General features: G+C 49.9%; 1 protein-coding gene across 4 annotated transcripts in view; it reads left to right on the top strand.

The window, feature by feature from the left end:
- The window catches only part of LOC105276363 (cysteine-rich motor neuron 1 protein), a 263,409-nt gene that overhangs the window by 160,787 nt on the left and 90,087 nt on the right, over positions 1-12,535 (top strand). For all 4 annotated transcript variants that reach the window (XM_011333904.3, XM_011333905.3, XM_011333902.3 and 1 more), the window contains one exon: positions 2,064-2,204. In XM_011333904.3, coding sequence (XP_011332206.1) covers positions 2,064-2,204 — 141 coding nt within the window. The remainder of the gene's footprint in view (positions 1-2,063; positions 2,205-12,535) is intronic.

Below are 12,535 nucleotides of genomic sequence, written 5' to 3'. Positions count from 1 at the left end.
GTGAATGCCGCGTCACCGAAACGCGAGAACGCGCGACCGCCGTTGCATCCAACCGCTGCATCCCCTTGCCGCGAGACGTTATCGCAGCGCTCTGAATCGTTGCGTTACGAAATTGCCGGGATTTATGACTATCAACTACGCCGTAGACGTCGCGATGTAGGACGATCTTGCTCGCGATACTGATGCTTTTCTGGAAGAGTGTCATCACTTTGCGTTGCAGCAGTTTCAGGTTCGTAACATGTGCGTACACGATATTTCATCCTTCGGAGAATATATTCAAATCTATTGGTGAGAAAAGCTACAGAGAGGGAAAACGTATAAATTATAATAATAAAATTTACTATAATAAGCTCAATGCATTTATTACATCGATCTGACTTTTATCACGGAAATATTCAGTCCATTGCGAGTGCGCAATGTTAGATTTTCAGATCGATAAAGCATATCGAGATGTTTCCGGGAGAAAAGTGTAAAGTGCTTCGATCGGAATCGTCCGTTTTGAAGTCGAAACCGAAATTTTACGTTTGTGCTATTTCTCAACGTGCATTATTACGCGTGCGAGCTTGAAAGTTACGTTTATGCGATGTTTCCTTCCGCACTGCAAGCTTCCAGGATCCATTTCCGCCGAGCATAGGCGATGTCAAGCACCACTGAGAACTCGCGTAGAAACGTCGCGCGATTGCGTCTTCGATTATCCAATAAATAAATGTGCTGACAGACGACGAGCATTTTTCTCTTTCTCTCTCCCTCTCGTACTTAATGCTTGATGCTCGTGCACGTATGCGTATAGCTTAATGTATCGTCTCGCCACCCCGTGACCGGCGAATTCCACGGCGGCTGAATCATCGAAATAAAATATCATCGATCGCCATTCGAACGTCAGTCTCCGCGATTCCATTAGCAACGAAGAGCCATACTCTTATTTGAGCGTCGTGACGCATCGACGATGAATTACACGCGGATCACACGTGCCGGCAGTTATACGTGCATTCTTAGGAACGCGATAAGACCGTGCTCTCGTTCATCCGAATGGAATTTTTGGTGCATCCTCGATAACAGCTTCTTGACTGAGTCAAACCTCGCGTCGGCCATCTGTATCACGCAGGAATACAAATCGCGAATCGCAGACTGGTGTGTAAGAGATGCGGCTCACGAGTCGGCGAATCGGCGAGAATTCCGAACTTTGAGAACTTTGAAAAAAAATTGGCGAAATAAAACTTATGAGATTCCGGACTTGAGAATTTATTAGAATTTGTCGTCGTCGCTCCTCGCAGAAATTCTCGTTTATCTCTGCGTACAGGTAGCGTCGCGTTTATAGAAGCTGCACAACTTTTCCGTTCGCGCGCTCGGGCAGGTCCGCGCTTCAAAGCGGATCGAGTTATTTCCTCCACGATCCCGTGCGCATTTTTCTCTACGACGCGGCGACAAAGTATCCAAGTAATAAAGCTACCCGCGCTGCACTGTCGAGATTAATATCCCACGCTCGCCGCGGCGGCGTGTTTCCAGTTGCGATCAATTGGCAGCCGAGACATTACGCTCGCGACGACCACCGGTCGTCGCTATCACGGAATCGCTTGCGCAACGACGTTAAATCATTGCACGGCGATCGAATGCACGTACGCTTGGGCAGACTAAAAAAATACGAGGGACCGCGAGGAATAAAGCAGGAGCGAGTCGAGGGGGAGTCGCCGCATTAATTCTTCACCACGTGGGCTTTCCGATAAATCTCGATCTCGTTCGGGGCGGAAATGCAGTCCACGTGGGCCGCACCTCGCGCAGGCCACGTCCCTTCGATCTGCCCTATATGTTATGCGAATTCTCGGGAGATGTGCGATCAATGCGAGACTCCAACACATGCATTACATTATACATCATACATAAAACCAGGTGTTCACCGATATCGGAACGTGAATCAAAAGAAAACTCGAGCGCTCGTCGAGCGGACGTTTAATTAAGCCGCGGCGGGCCGCAGCCGCACCGCGGAAACTCGCGATAACTCGGGGAAGCCGAGTGACGGAAGCTGGAAAAAGCAAATCGTAATACGATCCAATGATTTATTCCAGGCACGTCGTTCGGCGAGTCGACGCGAGCCGATCGGGAGCAGGTGGGCGAGGGAAAAGAATCGGGACGGAACGACGGCGACGATGGTGGCTGGCAGAACGACGAGAGAGCCACGCTGAGTACGCGGATCGCTGGCTGGACAGGTGAGAGATAGAACCTGTTGAATTAATGTCACCCTCCTGGCATTCCATCCTTCCCTCCTGGAATCGTATTTCTCCCGTCTAGCTTGTCTATTTTTATTTTGCGGTGCGCTGCGCGCGCGCGCCGGATGTTAGTTATTAATTTTGACGAGCGAGATGCGCTATGAAACGGTGATTATCAGATCGAAAGCAGCCGCTGATGCGGCATTATCGTACATGGCGGATTGTCGGAGAGCGTTAGTCTTTCTCTCTCTCTCTCTCTCTTCCTTTTTCTCCCTTGAGCGAGACATTTTCCTCTGTAATTACCGTGTCTGCTCGATCACGGCGGCTCGCGCACGTACGACGGTTTCGCCCGATCAACGTGCCCGTCGCGCGTAATTGAAATTGATCGGGAATTAACGTCGCGACATGTCTCGGTACAGACGCTCGTTGACGCGCGACACAAACAACAAGAGGAAGAAAAGTAAGAAGACGAGGAAAGAGAAGGAGCAGATCCAGAGAGACGCGATTCGAGATTAGCCAGCGTCGCTCGAACCTTGACGTGGATCGCAAATCGAGACGTCAGACGCGAGTTCGCGCCGCGAACTCATAAATTGAAGGGGAGAAGACGAGCTCTTGGGATAGGAAGATGCGCGAGTTCACGGAGAGAGCAAACGTTTCTTCGGGAATAACGTTGTGTAGAGATGTAATCTCGTATCGGGAACAACGTTTGTTGCTCGACTCCGCACGAGCAACTCGAGCGGAGCGCACGAGACTTCGCGAATGAGTAATCACGAAGTTTCATGCGCGCTGACATCGAAAGTCGCTTGCCGACGAGAAACAGAATATTCTACTCTGTTAATTTAATTAGAGATGTTTTCCGAGGAAGCCGCGGGCGATGCCGTCTACGGAATTTTCGACGTTATCGGCGAACTTTGCGAACTACACGGGGATGCGTCGCGGATCGCGCGGCTCTCTCGCCCCTTCGATATAAGGGCGCGAACAATGACAACTCGTTTCGAAGTCGATAAAGCGCCGCGCGGGGTATACACGCCGTAAGAATACAACGCTAGAAGAAAAACGAGACCCCAGCGCCGCATAAAACGCACGTCGATTGCTTTGTCAAGCCGAGATTTATGCGAGTTCAGCATCGTTAGCGACTATCTTAGCGACCTCCTCCCCCCGCCCGGCGAAACGGGGGAGGCAAACTAAAACTCGTAATAACTTAACCGGAAGCCGAGCAACTCTCCTCGCGATCCGCCGCGGAATACTTCTGCAGCCACGCGGTACTCGAAAGCGCAGCCGTTCAATTAATCAACGCGACATCCGCAGCCGTCCGCACTCGCGCTCGACTAATGATGAGTTCTCTCCTCTTTCTTTTTCTTTTTCTTTAATTTAATAAACCGGGTCGCGCTGCATCGTATCGGAATTTCGCGAGTGGCTCGTGCAACGAACACCGACAGGCGATATCTCTCGATGTTATTGATGCGAATTGTGCTTATTAGTGGATTAATTGAAATATGTGTTTACGTAATGTTGCGATCAATGACGATTGAACGGCTCGGCGCTAAATGTATCTCGCTTCGCTCTCTCGCGTAATATCGATACGAGGGGATACCTGGGGGAATGCATCTTGACCGTGGAGTGTTTAATATAGAAATGAGCAGTAGAGCGATCGCGGCGAGCAACTCGCCGTAACTCGGCGTGCCGAAGTGGCCGCGCGGTGTATCGTTATTCCGGGCTCTTCCAAGTTTCGCGTGGAACTTTGGAGCGAGTTCCGGGTCAATAACACACCCACTCTGTCTCTCTCGCTCTCTCGGCAACTTTCGGGAAATCGTTTAACTCGCTTGATTGCGTTAGCGATATTTGACTTCGCGCCAACGTGGTTACGAGCAAACAGCCGCTGTCGCACGTTGCGATGCCACGCGCCGCGAAGCGCTCCGCTTCGCGAATCCGCCTCCTGGTGCGCTTCATCGTCGCGGAAACCGTCCGGATGACGTTAATCCGCGCCGCGCTGCCAAATTGATATTTATCGGCGAATTTATACAGGTACGTCTAGCTGGCGATAGCCACCACGTTGGAAATCACGAAATACGAGAGCAAAAGCGGAGAGGAATATTCCGTCGCCCGAAGAGTATCACTCGCAAATTTATTGCGCGCATGAGCGGCAAATTGTGTGTGCCACGTCCGGAAACGCTTAAGCGAGATGTTCCGCGAGAGTGTCGCGGGTTCACCGCGGAAAATACGCTCATCCAATTACTTTATCCGCTCGACCAAACTCCCTCTCTCTGTTTTTCACTCTTTCTCTTTATCCTCTTTGTTTTATCCTGTCATACGACCAACCCGAGATTTTTCTCGCATGTGCGCGCAGGAGCGCATATTTTTCTGCATGCGTGCGTATATGTGGGTGTGCGAATTTTTATTACTTTCTCTCTCTCTCTCTCTCTCTCTCTCTCTCGAGATCGCACCTTCGCCCCCCTGCTAGATAAGCGCTATCTTTTCAAGTGTCCGGAATGCTGATACGCACCTCCGCGGCTCAGCGCGATGGAATGCGACCTTATCGTCGTGCCAACTAACAAATATTCCGCGTGTGACTAATACATATGCGACGTGTACGCACACACACACTCGACAGAGAGGAGGAGAGAAGGAGGAAGCGAAAAATAACGGGGGAGAGATTGTTCGCTAAAACACTGCCGTGCAAATATTTACCGAAATGTACATTATTCTTTCCCTCCGCTTCGTCCGGCATTTGACATAGTCCCGGCAAATGGATTGCGTTAAGAAAACATACGAGACATGCGAGATATAAGAGGGTAAGGTGGCGGGAAAGGGGAGGGCGGACTTGTAGTGTTTCTTTATTAAACGCAGAGACACGAAATGTTTCATTTATTGGAGAACGCGCTGTCTGTTCTCTCCCTCTCTCTTTCCTCCCCATCTTTTTCTTTCCTGTTTCTTGTTACTTTTTTTTCTTTTAATGGATATTCTGCAAGTTATAGCAAGTTGTTTACGCTCGCGTAAACACGGATATGACGACGTTATTGTTACGGCGCAAACTGCGTTCGCCATTCGTCGTGGTGTTTTATGCAAAAGCGTCGCGAGAAAAAGTGCATTTCTCGCGTTCACCGCGTGCAAACGCGTACGCTTTTCGACGCGCAATCCCTACATACAACCTCCGCATAAATTGTGCATTATGTTTCAGTCGTAAACTCAAGCGGAGCGTTATAATCCAAAATTTTATTGATTCACTACTTTATGTGCTTACTTGAATGTTTTTTTATTTCGCCTTTATTGGACGAGTTCGCGTTTTTCCATCAACGACCCTGCATCACGATGGATGCTTTAGTATCTTAATGATATTAACAAATATCTCATTTCATAATAATTCAATTTAATATGTATGTATGTGTCTTTATTTCTTTCCCTTGGGGTTTGAAAGGCGCTTTTCCGGGGAGCGTACCCGACCCCTTACATCATCTTTACTATAATTTAATTTAATAATAAACGCCATTTTAATAATTAATTAATTAATAAACACACTTTTGACGAATTTTAAACTTTTACGGCGCGTCGTTGAAAATTCAGACGCACGCCGGAGCGTCTTAACGATCGTTCTCTATCGCAATGTCTTCACGAGCACATTACGAAAATACGCGTCCGCGGAAAATAGTTTGGTCGACGAGTCACGCCGTGCCGGACTTTGTGCCTTCATTAAGACATACCGGCGATAAGACGTACGCGCAAATTTATCGTCGGATCGTGATTCATCGTAATGCGGATGATCGATCGCGAATAAATCGGACCGTTGTCCGGCGATTTACCACCGTGCTACGTGGAACGGCGTAATTCATCTCGTGACGAAACACCCAGCGAGCTTCCGACGAAATCGGAGCGAGGCCGCGTTCAATTAGAATTCAATCGGATATTCCGTGTGACAGTGTGTCTCTGCATCTGCTAAATTGTCGTCACGCATCGCGACGCGACAAGCTCCGACGTCTTCACGCGGATAAATCTCCGGGAAACACGCGAGCCTGTACAGCGAAGCGTGCACGCGCTTTCTCCTCTCTCGTTTCGAAACCGTTTCTCGAGCGACACGCTCTCGAATCTCCGCTCGGATCTCCGCTCGTTACGCAGCGATGTTTCAATCAACGACGGACCGGGCAGGCATCGAATGTTCGTTACAATTTTTGACGGGCTCGAAAAATTAGCCTGGCCGGCTTGCGTGTCAGTGTTCGACACCGATAAAAATGATAATTTATAGTTAATTAATATCGAGGTCAGGGACTTCTCACGGGACGCGTATCACCGTTCGAAGCAAGCCGCAGTTACCGCGGGATGCCGTTTGGTCCACATCTCGCGTGTACACATTGCGTCTCGTCTCTCATCTCCTATCTCGTCTCGTTTCGGTTACCGGGCCGGTTCGGGCTGCCAATTAAATTTGTCTCCTTCCGCCGATCGATCGTTAATCACCCGTGTATCGTCGCGTCCTGTGACATGACATTAATCAGTATTACTCTCTCCGCACGCGGCCACGCCGAAAATCGTCGCTCGTCGCAACACGCGGAAGTTGACGCCCGGTGATTTGTCTTAATTAACCATCATTTCGCGGATTTGGTTGCATTAGCTAGCGTCACGCTAACCGTCATCGGAACCGCGCCGGTGGTTTGAACGCGAATCTGCGACCGCGGAAATCGCGATCAGTCACGCCGAATTCTATGATTCGTCACGTTCGCTCTGTTTCGAGCGTGTTAAATCGCTGAGCCGAGGCGGATCACTCGTGTGTCGCGAGATTCAACGTGTTTCTCTTTAAGGAGGCTACTAATCCGAAATTTGTACGTTTTCGTACTTCGCGAAACGACAGTTTCACACAATTTCGAGAATTTCGAGAGATGCTCTTAAATCGAGCTTTACTGCTGCGCTTTACAAACCTCTTACAGTCTCGCGTTCTACGGTTACTTTTCCTTTTTATTTATTGGATTCATCATGGTTGCGCGAAAGCTTGTACGTGTTGCGCGACGCGCAACGTCCGAATGGACTGAAAGGCCAGACGTTTGTTGCGCTCGGACAGAAAAAAAAGAAAGAATCGCCTGTAGAAATGTAATTTTACATTGTGTCTCCCAAGGAACCGCGTTCGTTGTGCACCGCGCCATTGCCGTTGCACAAAGCGACGCATTGTCGAGCGCGAGGTCGCGCATCGCACACGAACGCGAATCGTGCGTGAAAAGTAACTCGTGCACTTGTGTTAGTCACGCAGGACGTAAAATGCAACCGAGATCAGCTGACTATGCGATAAATGTCATAATACATCTGCGACCGTTGCGCGTCGCGTCGATGTTGCGTTGCGTGGTAAACCAGCGACGCGAAAAGCGTTGCCTTGCGACTTTATCGTTAACGTTAAGTCCTCGGGTTCTTCCCAAGTTAAATTTGAACAAGATTTTATCGTCGATAATCCGCGATACGCTGGCACACAAGCGTTCGTTGTGCTTATCACGCTGCTACTTCGTTGATTCTCAATTTCGAGGGATCAAAGCGTGATAGGTGACGAAAGATCACACGAAGAATCTCGTTAAGCGCGATTGCGTCCGCGCGGATTTGTCGAGCCGAGTCGAGCAATCAGGCGACATAAGTTCGTGCACGTCGATTAGATTACACTTCAGTTAGAACTCGGACAGTTCGGACATTATTCTCGTGGCCGCAAGCCACCAGGGGATTCAGCCCTCTTTCTCTCTCTCTCCTTCCCCTTCCTCTCCCGCTCTCTTTATCCTAATTTCGTAGTCGCAATTAGAAGCCAGCAGCCGTGGAAACTTCGGGCCGACCGGAATCAAGGAAGCGGCGTCTTACCGCAAAAATAAACCGCCGTTAATTACGAGCTAATGAGAGGTCGCGGGAGGGAGAGACGACGGAAGAAACGGGCCGGCGCGGGGTCACGGGGGATGAAAGTTCGGGCGGCTTCGCGGAAGGTCGCCCACTTTCAGCAATTTGCGATCTGGATCCGTCGACTTTTCCGACGTTCCCGCATTCCTCTTCCCCCGGAATTACGTAGCAATAATCTCGAGCTTCCCCGGGTCGTCTGCTAATTGCGCTACTCGCCCCGAGTTTTATCGGCGATAATCTCTCGTTATCGGTACCGCGGTATTAATCCGGTAACTTAGACGGATCCGCGATATTTATGGCGGTCGGATAACGCAGCAGATTCCATCCCGGCGTTTTCGCCGTGAAAATGACATTTTGTAACGAGACAAGTTAGCTAAACACGAGATCACCAGACTGATGAATGTTCCGCGGGAGTTTGTGCATCAGCGAACGGAAGAGGAATGAAGAAAAGAAAAGATCCATTTCTGTCATCAATCATCGGCAAGATCCGATCGCGCGAGAGCACGCGAGCTGAAACAGATTGTGCAACAATGCGGCAGACGTCCGGCCAGCTAATGGCGAAACAGGTTAACCGATCGCGGCGACTCGTTATCGCCGTCCCGTAAATTGCCTCGTTACGAGTGCATTTGTAATCGCACGTTATCGGCGTGCACGCTCGTGCGCGAGCGAGCAAGCCGCCGAGCGAGAATCTTCGAGCGTGAGACAAACGTCTATTAATAGGCGGATACGCGACCCGAGTACGAATCGAGAACGCGTCGACAATCCTGCAAGCGGGATTTTTCTCTTTTTAGAAAACAAAATTTTCTGCGAATGATATTTTTGTTCGACCACCGAGAGCGACGTCTCGCCGCGTCATGCATATCGTCTGTTTTAAATATTGAATGTGTTGAAATAGCACAAACAAGCATTATCGATATCAATATATTGTGTACATACATTATTAATGCAACGTGTTACATATTGTACAATGTTGCGCCAGCGTTCGCTCGTCCATTCCGCACCTGCTGCAATCTCGTTCGATTTAATTTCACCTCGATTAAAAAAGACGGTGAGTTCGCGATCGCCTGATTAATTCAAGGGCCTCGGCCGACTTTCGCAGGTCGCGGTAAGTCGAAAGTTCCATCAGCGTCCATCGCCGTCGAGCGGAAATGGCTACCACGGCGCCGGCCGTTTTCTCCTTCATCTCATGCGTTTCGTTGCGTCGCAATCGCTTCGGCCACTTTCGCAGGCGAGTCCAAGGACCGTGGCACCGTTAGGCAAATATTTTATTAGAACGCGCCGCTGGCGGCACTCACTCGGGATTTACATACATTATAATAAGCAAACAGAACGCGAACGTGTGTGATGCCGTTCGTTTGTTTCCGGCATAATTGGCGAAATAGTAAAACCGGGCTCTCGCAATCCGTTTGTCACCGCAGCTGATTGAGAAATCATCTTCCATCCCGGGCGGCCCGCGCGCTTCTAGAGAACACATTGAATGATTAACGGAACTTCGCGTCCTGGTGCGATTTCGAGTTAATACCGATCCGCGTCAAGGATTATATTGTAAGAGGCGAAAAATAACTAGGAGACTGCCTTAGATTTGAACTCGAACTCTCCGGGATCCCTGGTTCACACGCCTAGGTCTTAGGCTGTACGGCCAATACTCCTACTGTTGTGATCAACTTGTTTTCATTCCGATCCTCTATACGACCTGTCAGTCTCGACTATCTTTCCAGATCTTACAGCTCGGCCAGCCTGACATTACATTTGTCCCCGAATGTCACCAAATCGTCGGTTCACTCCACTTGAGTCCCTCTCAACCTCCATTTTTGGTTCACTCTTCTGAGTCCCTCCCAACATCCATTTTTGGTTCACTCCTCTGAGTCCTTCCCAACCTCCATGTTGGTTCACTCCTCTGAGTCCTTCCCAACCTCCATGTTGGTTCACTCCTCTGAGTCCCTCCCAACCTCCATGTTGGTTCACTCCTCTGAGTCCTTCCCAATCTCCATGTTGGTTCACTCCTCTGAGTCCCTCCCAACCTCCATGTTGGTGCACTCCTCTGAGTCCCTCCCAACCTCCATGTTGGTTCACTCCTCTGAGTCCTTCCCAATCTCCATGTTGGTTCACTCCTCTGAGTCCGTCCCGACCTCCATGTTCAGGCTTCACTACCGGCCGGCTGCTTCTCAACTCCCTCCTCTCCGAGGGATAGCGGATGAATCTCAACTGTCTTCGAGGAGTAGCGGATTTTATCCCACTTCTGAATTGTAAGAGGCGAAAAATAACTAGGAGACTGCCTTAGATTTGAACTCGAACTCTCCGGGATCCCTGGTTCACACGCCTAGGTCTTAGGCTGTACGGCCAATACTCCTACTATTGTGATCAACTTGTTTTCATTCTGATTCTCTATACGACCTGTCAGTCTCGACTATCTTTCCAGATCTTACAGCTCGGCCAGCCTGACATTACATTTGTCCCCGAATGTCTCCAAATCGTCGGTTCACTTCACTTGAGTCCCTCTCAACCTCCATTTTTGGTTCACTCTTCTGAGTCCCTCCCAACATCCATTTTTGCTCCTCTGAGTCCTTCCCAACCTCCATGTTGGTTCACTCCTCTGAGTCCTCCCAACCTCCATGTTGGTTCACTCCTCTGAGTCCCTCCCAACCTCCATGTTGGTTCACTCCTCTGAGTCCTCCCAACCTCCATGTTGGTCACTCCTCTGAGTCCCTCCCAACCTCCATGTTGGTTCACTCCTCTGAGTCCTTCCCAATCTCCATGTTGGTTCACTCCTCTGAGTCCGTCCCGACCTCCATGTTCAGGCTTCACTACCGCCGGCTGCTTCTCACTCCCTCCTCTCCGAGGATAGCGGATGAATCTCAACTGTCTTCGAGGTAGCGGATTTATCCACTTCTGAATTGTAAGAGGCGAAAAATAACTAGGAGACTGCCTTAGATTTGAACTCGAACTCTCCGGGATCCCTGGTTCACACGCCTAGGTCTTAGGCTGTACGGCCAATACTCCTACTATTGTGATCAACTTGTTTTCATTCTGATTCTCTATACGACCTGTCAGTCTCGACTATCTTTCCAGATCTTACAGCTCGGCCAGCCTAACATTACATTTGTCCCCGAATGTCACCAAATCGTCGGTTCACTCCACTTGAGTCCCTCTCAACCTCCATTTTTGGTTCACTCTTCTGAGTCCCTCCCAACATCCATTTTTGGTTCACTCCTCTGAGTCCTTCCCAACCTCCATGTTGGTTCACTCCTCTGAGTCCTTCCCAACCTCCATGTTGGTTCACTACTCTGAGTCCTTCCCAATCTCCATGTTGGTTCACTCCTCTGAGTCCTCCCAATCTCCATGTTGGTTCACTCCTCTGAGTCCTTCCCAACCTCCATGTTGGTTCACTCCTCTGAGTCCGTCCCGACCTCCATGTTCAGGCTTTACTACCGGCCAGCTGCTTCTCAACTCCCTCCTCTCCGAGGGATAGCGGATAAATCTCAACTGTCTTCGAGGGGTAGCGGATTGTATCCCACTTCTGAATTGTAAGAGGCGAAAAATAACTAGGAGACTGCCTTAGATTTGAACTCGAACTCTCCGGGATCCCTGGTTCACACGCCTAGGTCTTAGGCTGTACGGCCAATACTCCTACTGTTGCGATCAACTTGTTTTCATTCCGATCCTCTATACGAACTGTCAGTTTCGACTATCTTTCCAGATCTTACAATATTATCCAAGTTTGACATCTGCATTCTCCACGGAATGACAGCTTTCAATCGTAGAAATGATAAAATATCTTATTGATCCCGTTTTCACATCAACCGAGTCCGTTTGTGCTGACGTTGCATCCAAATGATGACCAACACATATCTGCAAGGCAACTGCAAGGAGAGTGCTTACCGCAGCAGGGTTAATTTACCAAACTCCACCCTTAATTCCTCATTATACGCGTGCCGTCCACGAGCTGTAGGCCATGATAAAGCGTTTTCGTTCGGCAAAGCGAGAATGCTCGTCCCACGCGACACGAATTACGCGGCAGACCTCGTGTCGGCGCAGGTGGAAGGTCAGGGATCGCGGAACGGCGACCCGCGTCGCCGTTTCCGCCGACGGTGGGATGATTTACAGCGGATCGTTACGGCTCGCTCTCGGCAACCGGCGATTAAACTTGCTCGTGCCGATACATAGTACATACACGTCAACGTGTGACGAACGGAACGGCAAAGGCCGCCGTTCGAAACCCGCTCATCAACGCGGTTTGGAGGACGACGACGACGAAGACGACGACCCGCTCGGGCAGTAAAACGCGCGAGGTCAACGCGCGTCATCGTAACTCGTCGTCGTTACGGAAAAATTAGCGGACACGTCGAACACGTAGCGGCCTCTCACGTATAAGCTTGTACCTTCTTCGTGGTACACCCACGACCATGAAGAGACACAGCCGGCCCTGCCTGGCGCTCAGACGCATAGACGTGCCACTTGAAGCTCCTTTTTTCTCGTCTTCT

This window comes from Ooceraea biroi, chromosome 8 (genome assembly GCF_003672135.1).
Source record: "Ooceraea biroi isolate clonal line C1 chromosome 8, Obir_v5.4, whole genome shotgun sequence".
Taxonomy (NCBI): Eukaryota; Metazoa; Arthropoda; class Insecta; order Hymenoptera; family Formicidae; genus Ooceraea; species Ooceraea biroi.
The sequence above is the reverse complement of the archived record's forward strand: the minus strand, read 5'-3'. Positions and strand labels throughout refer to the sequence as shown.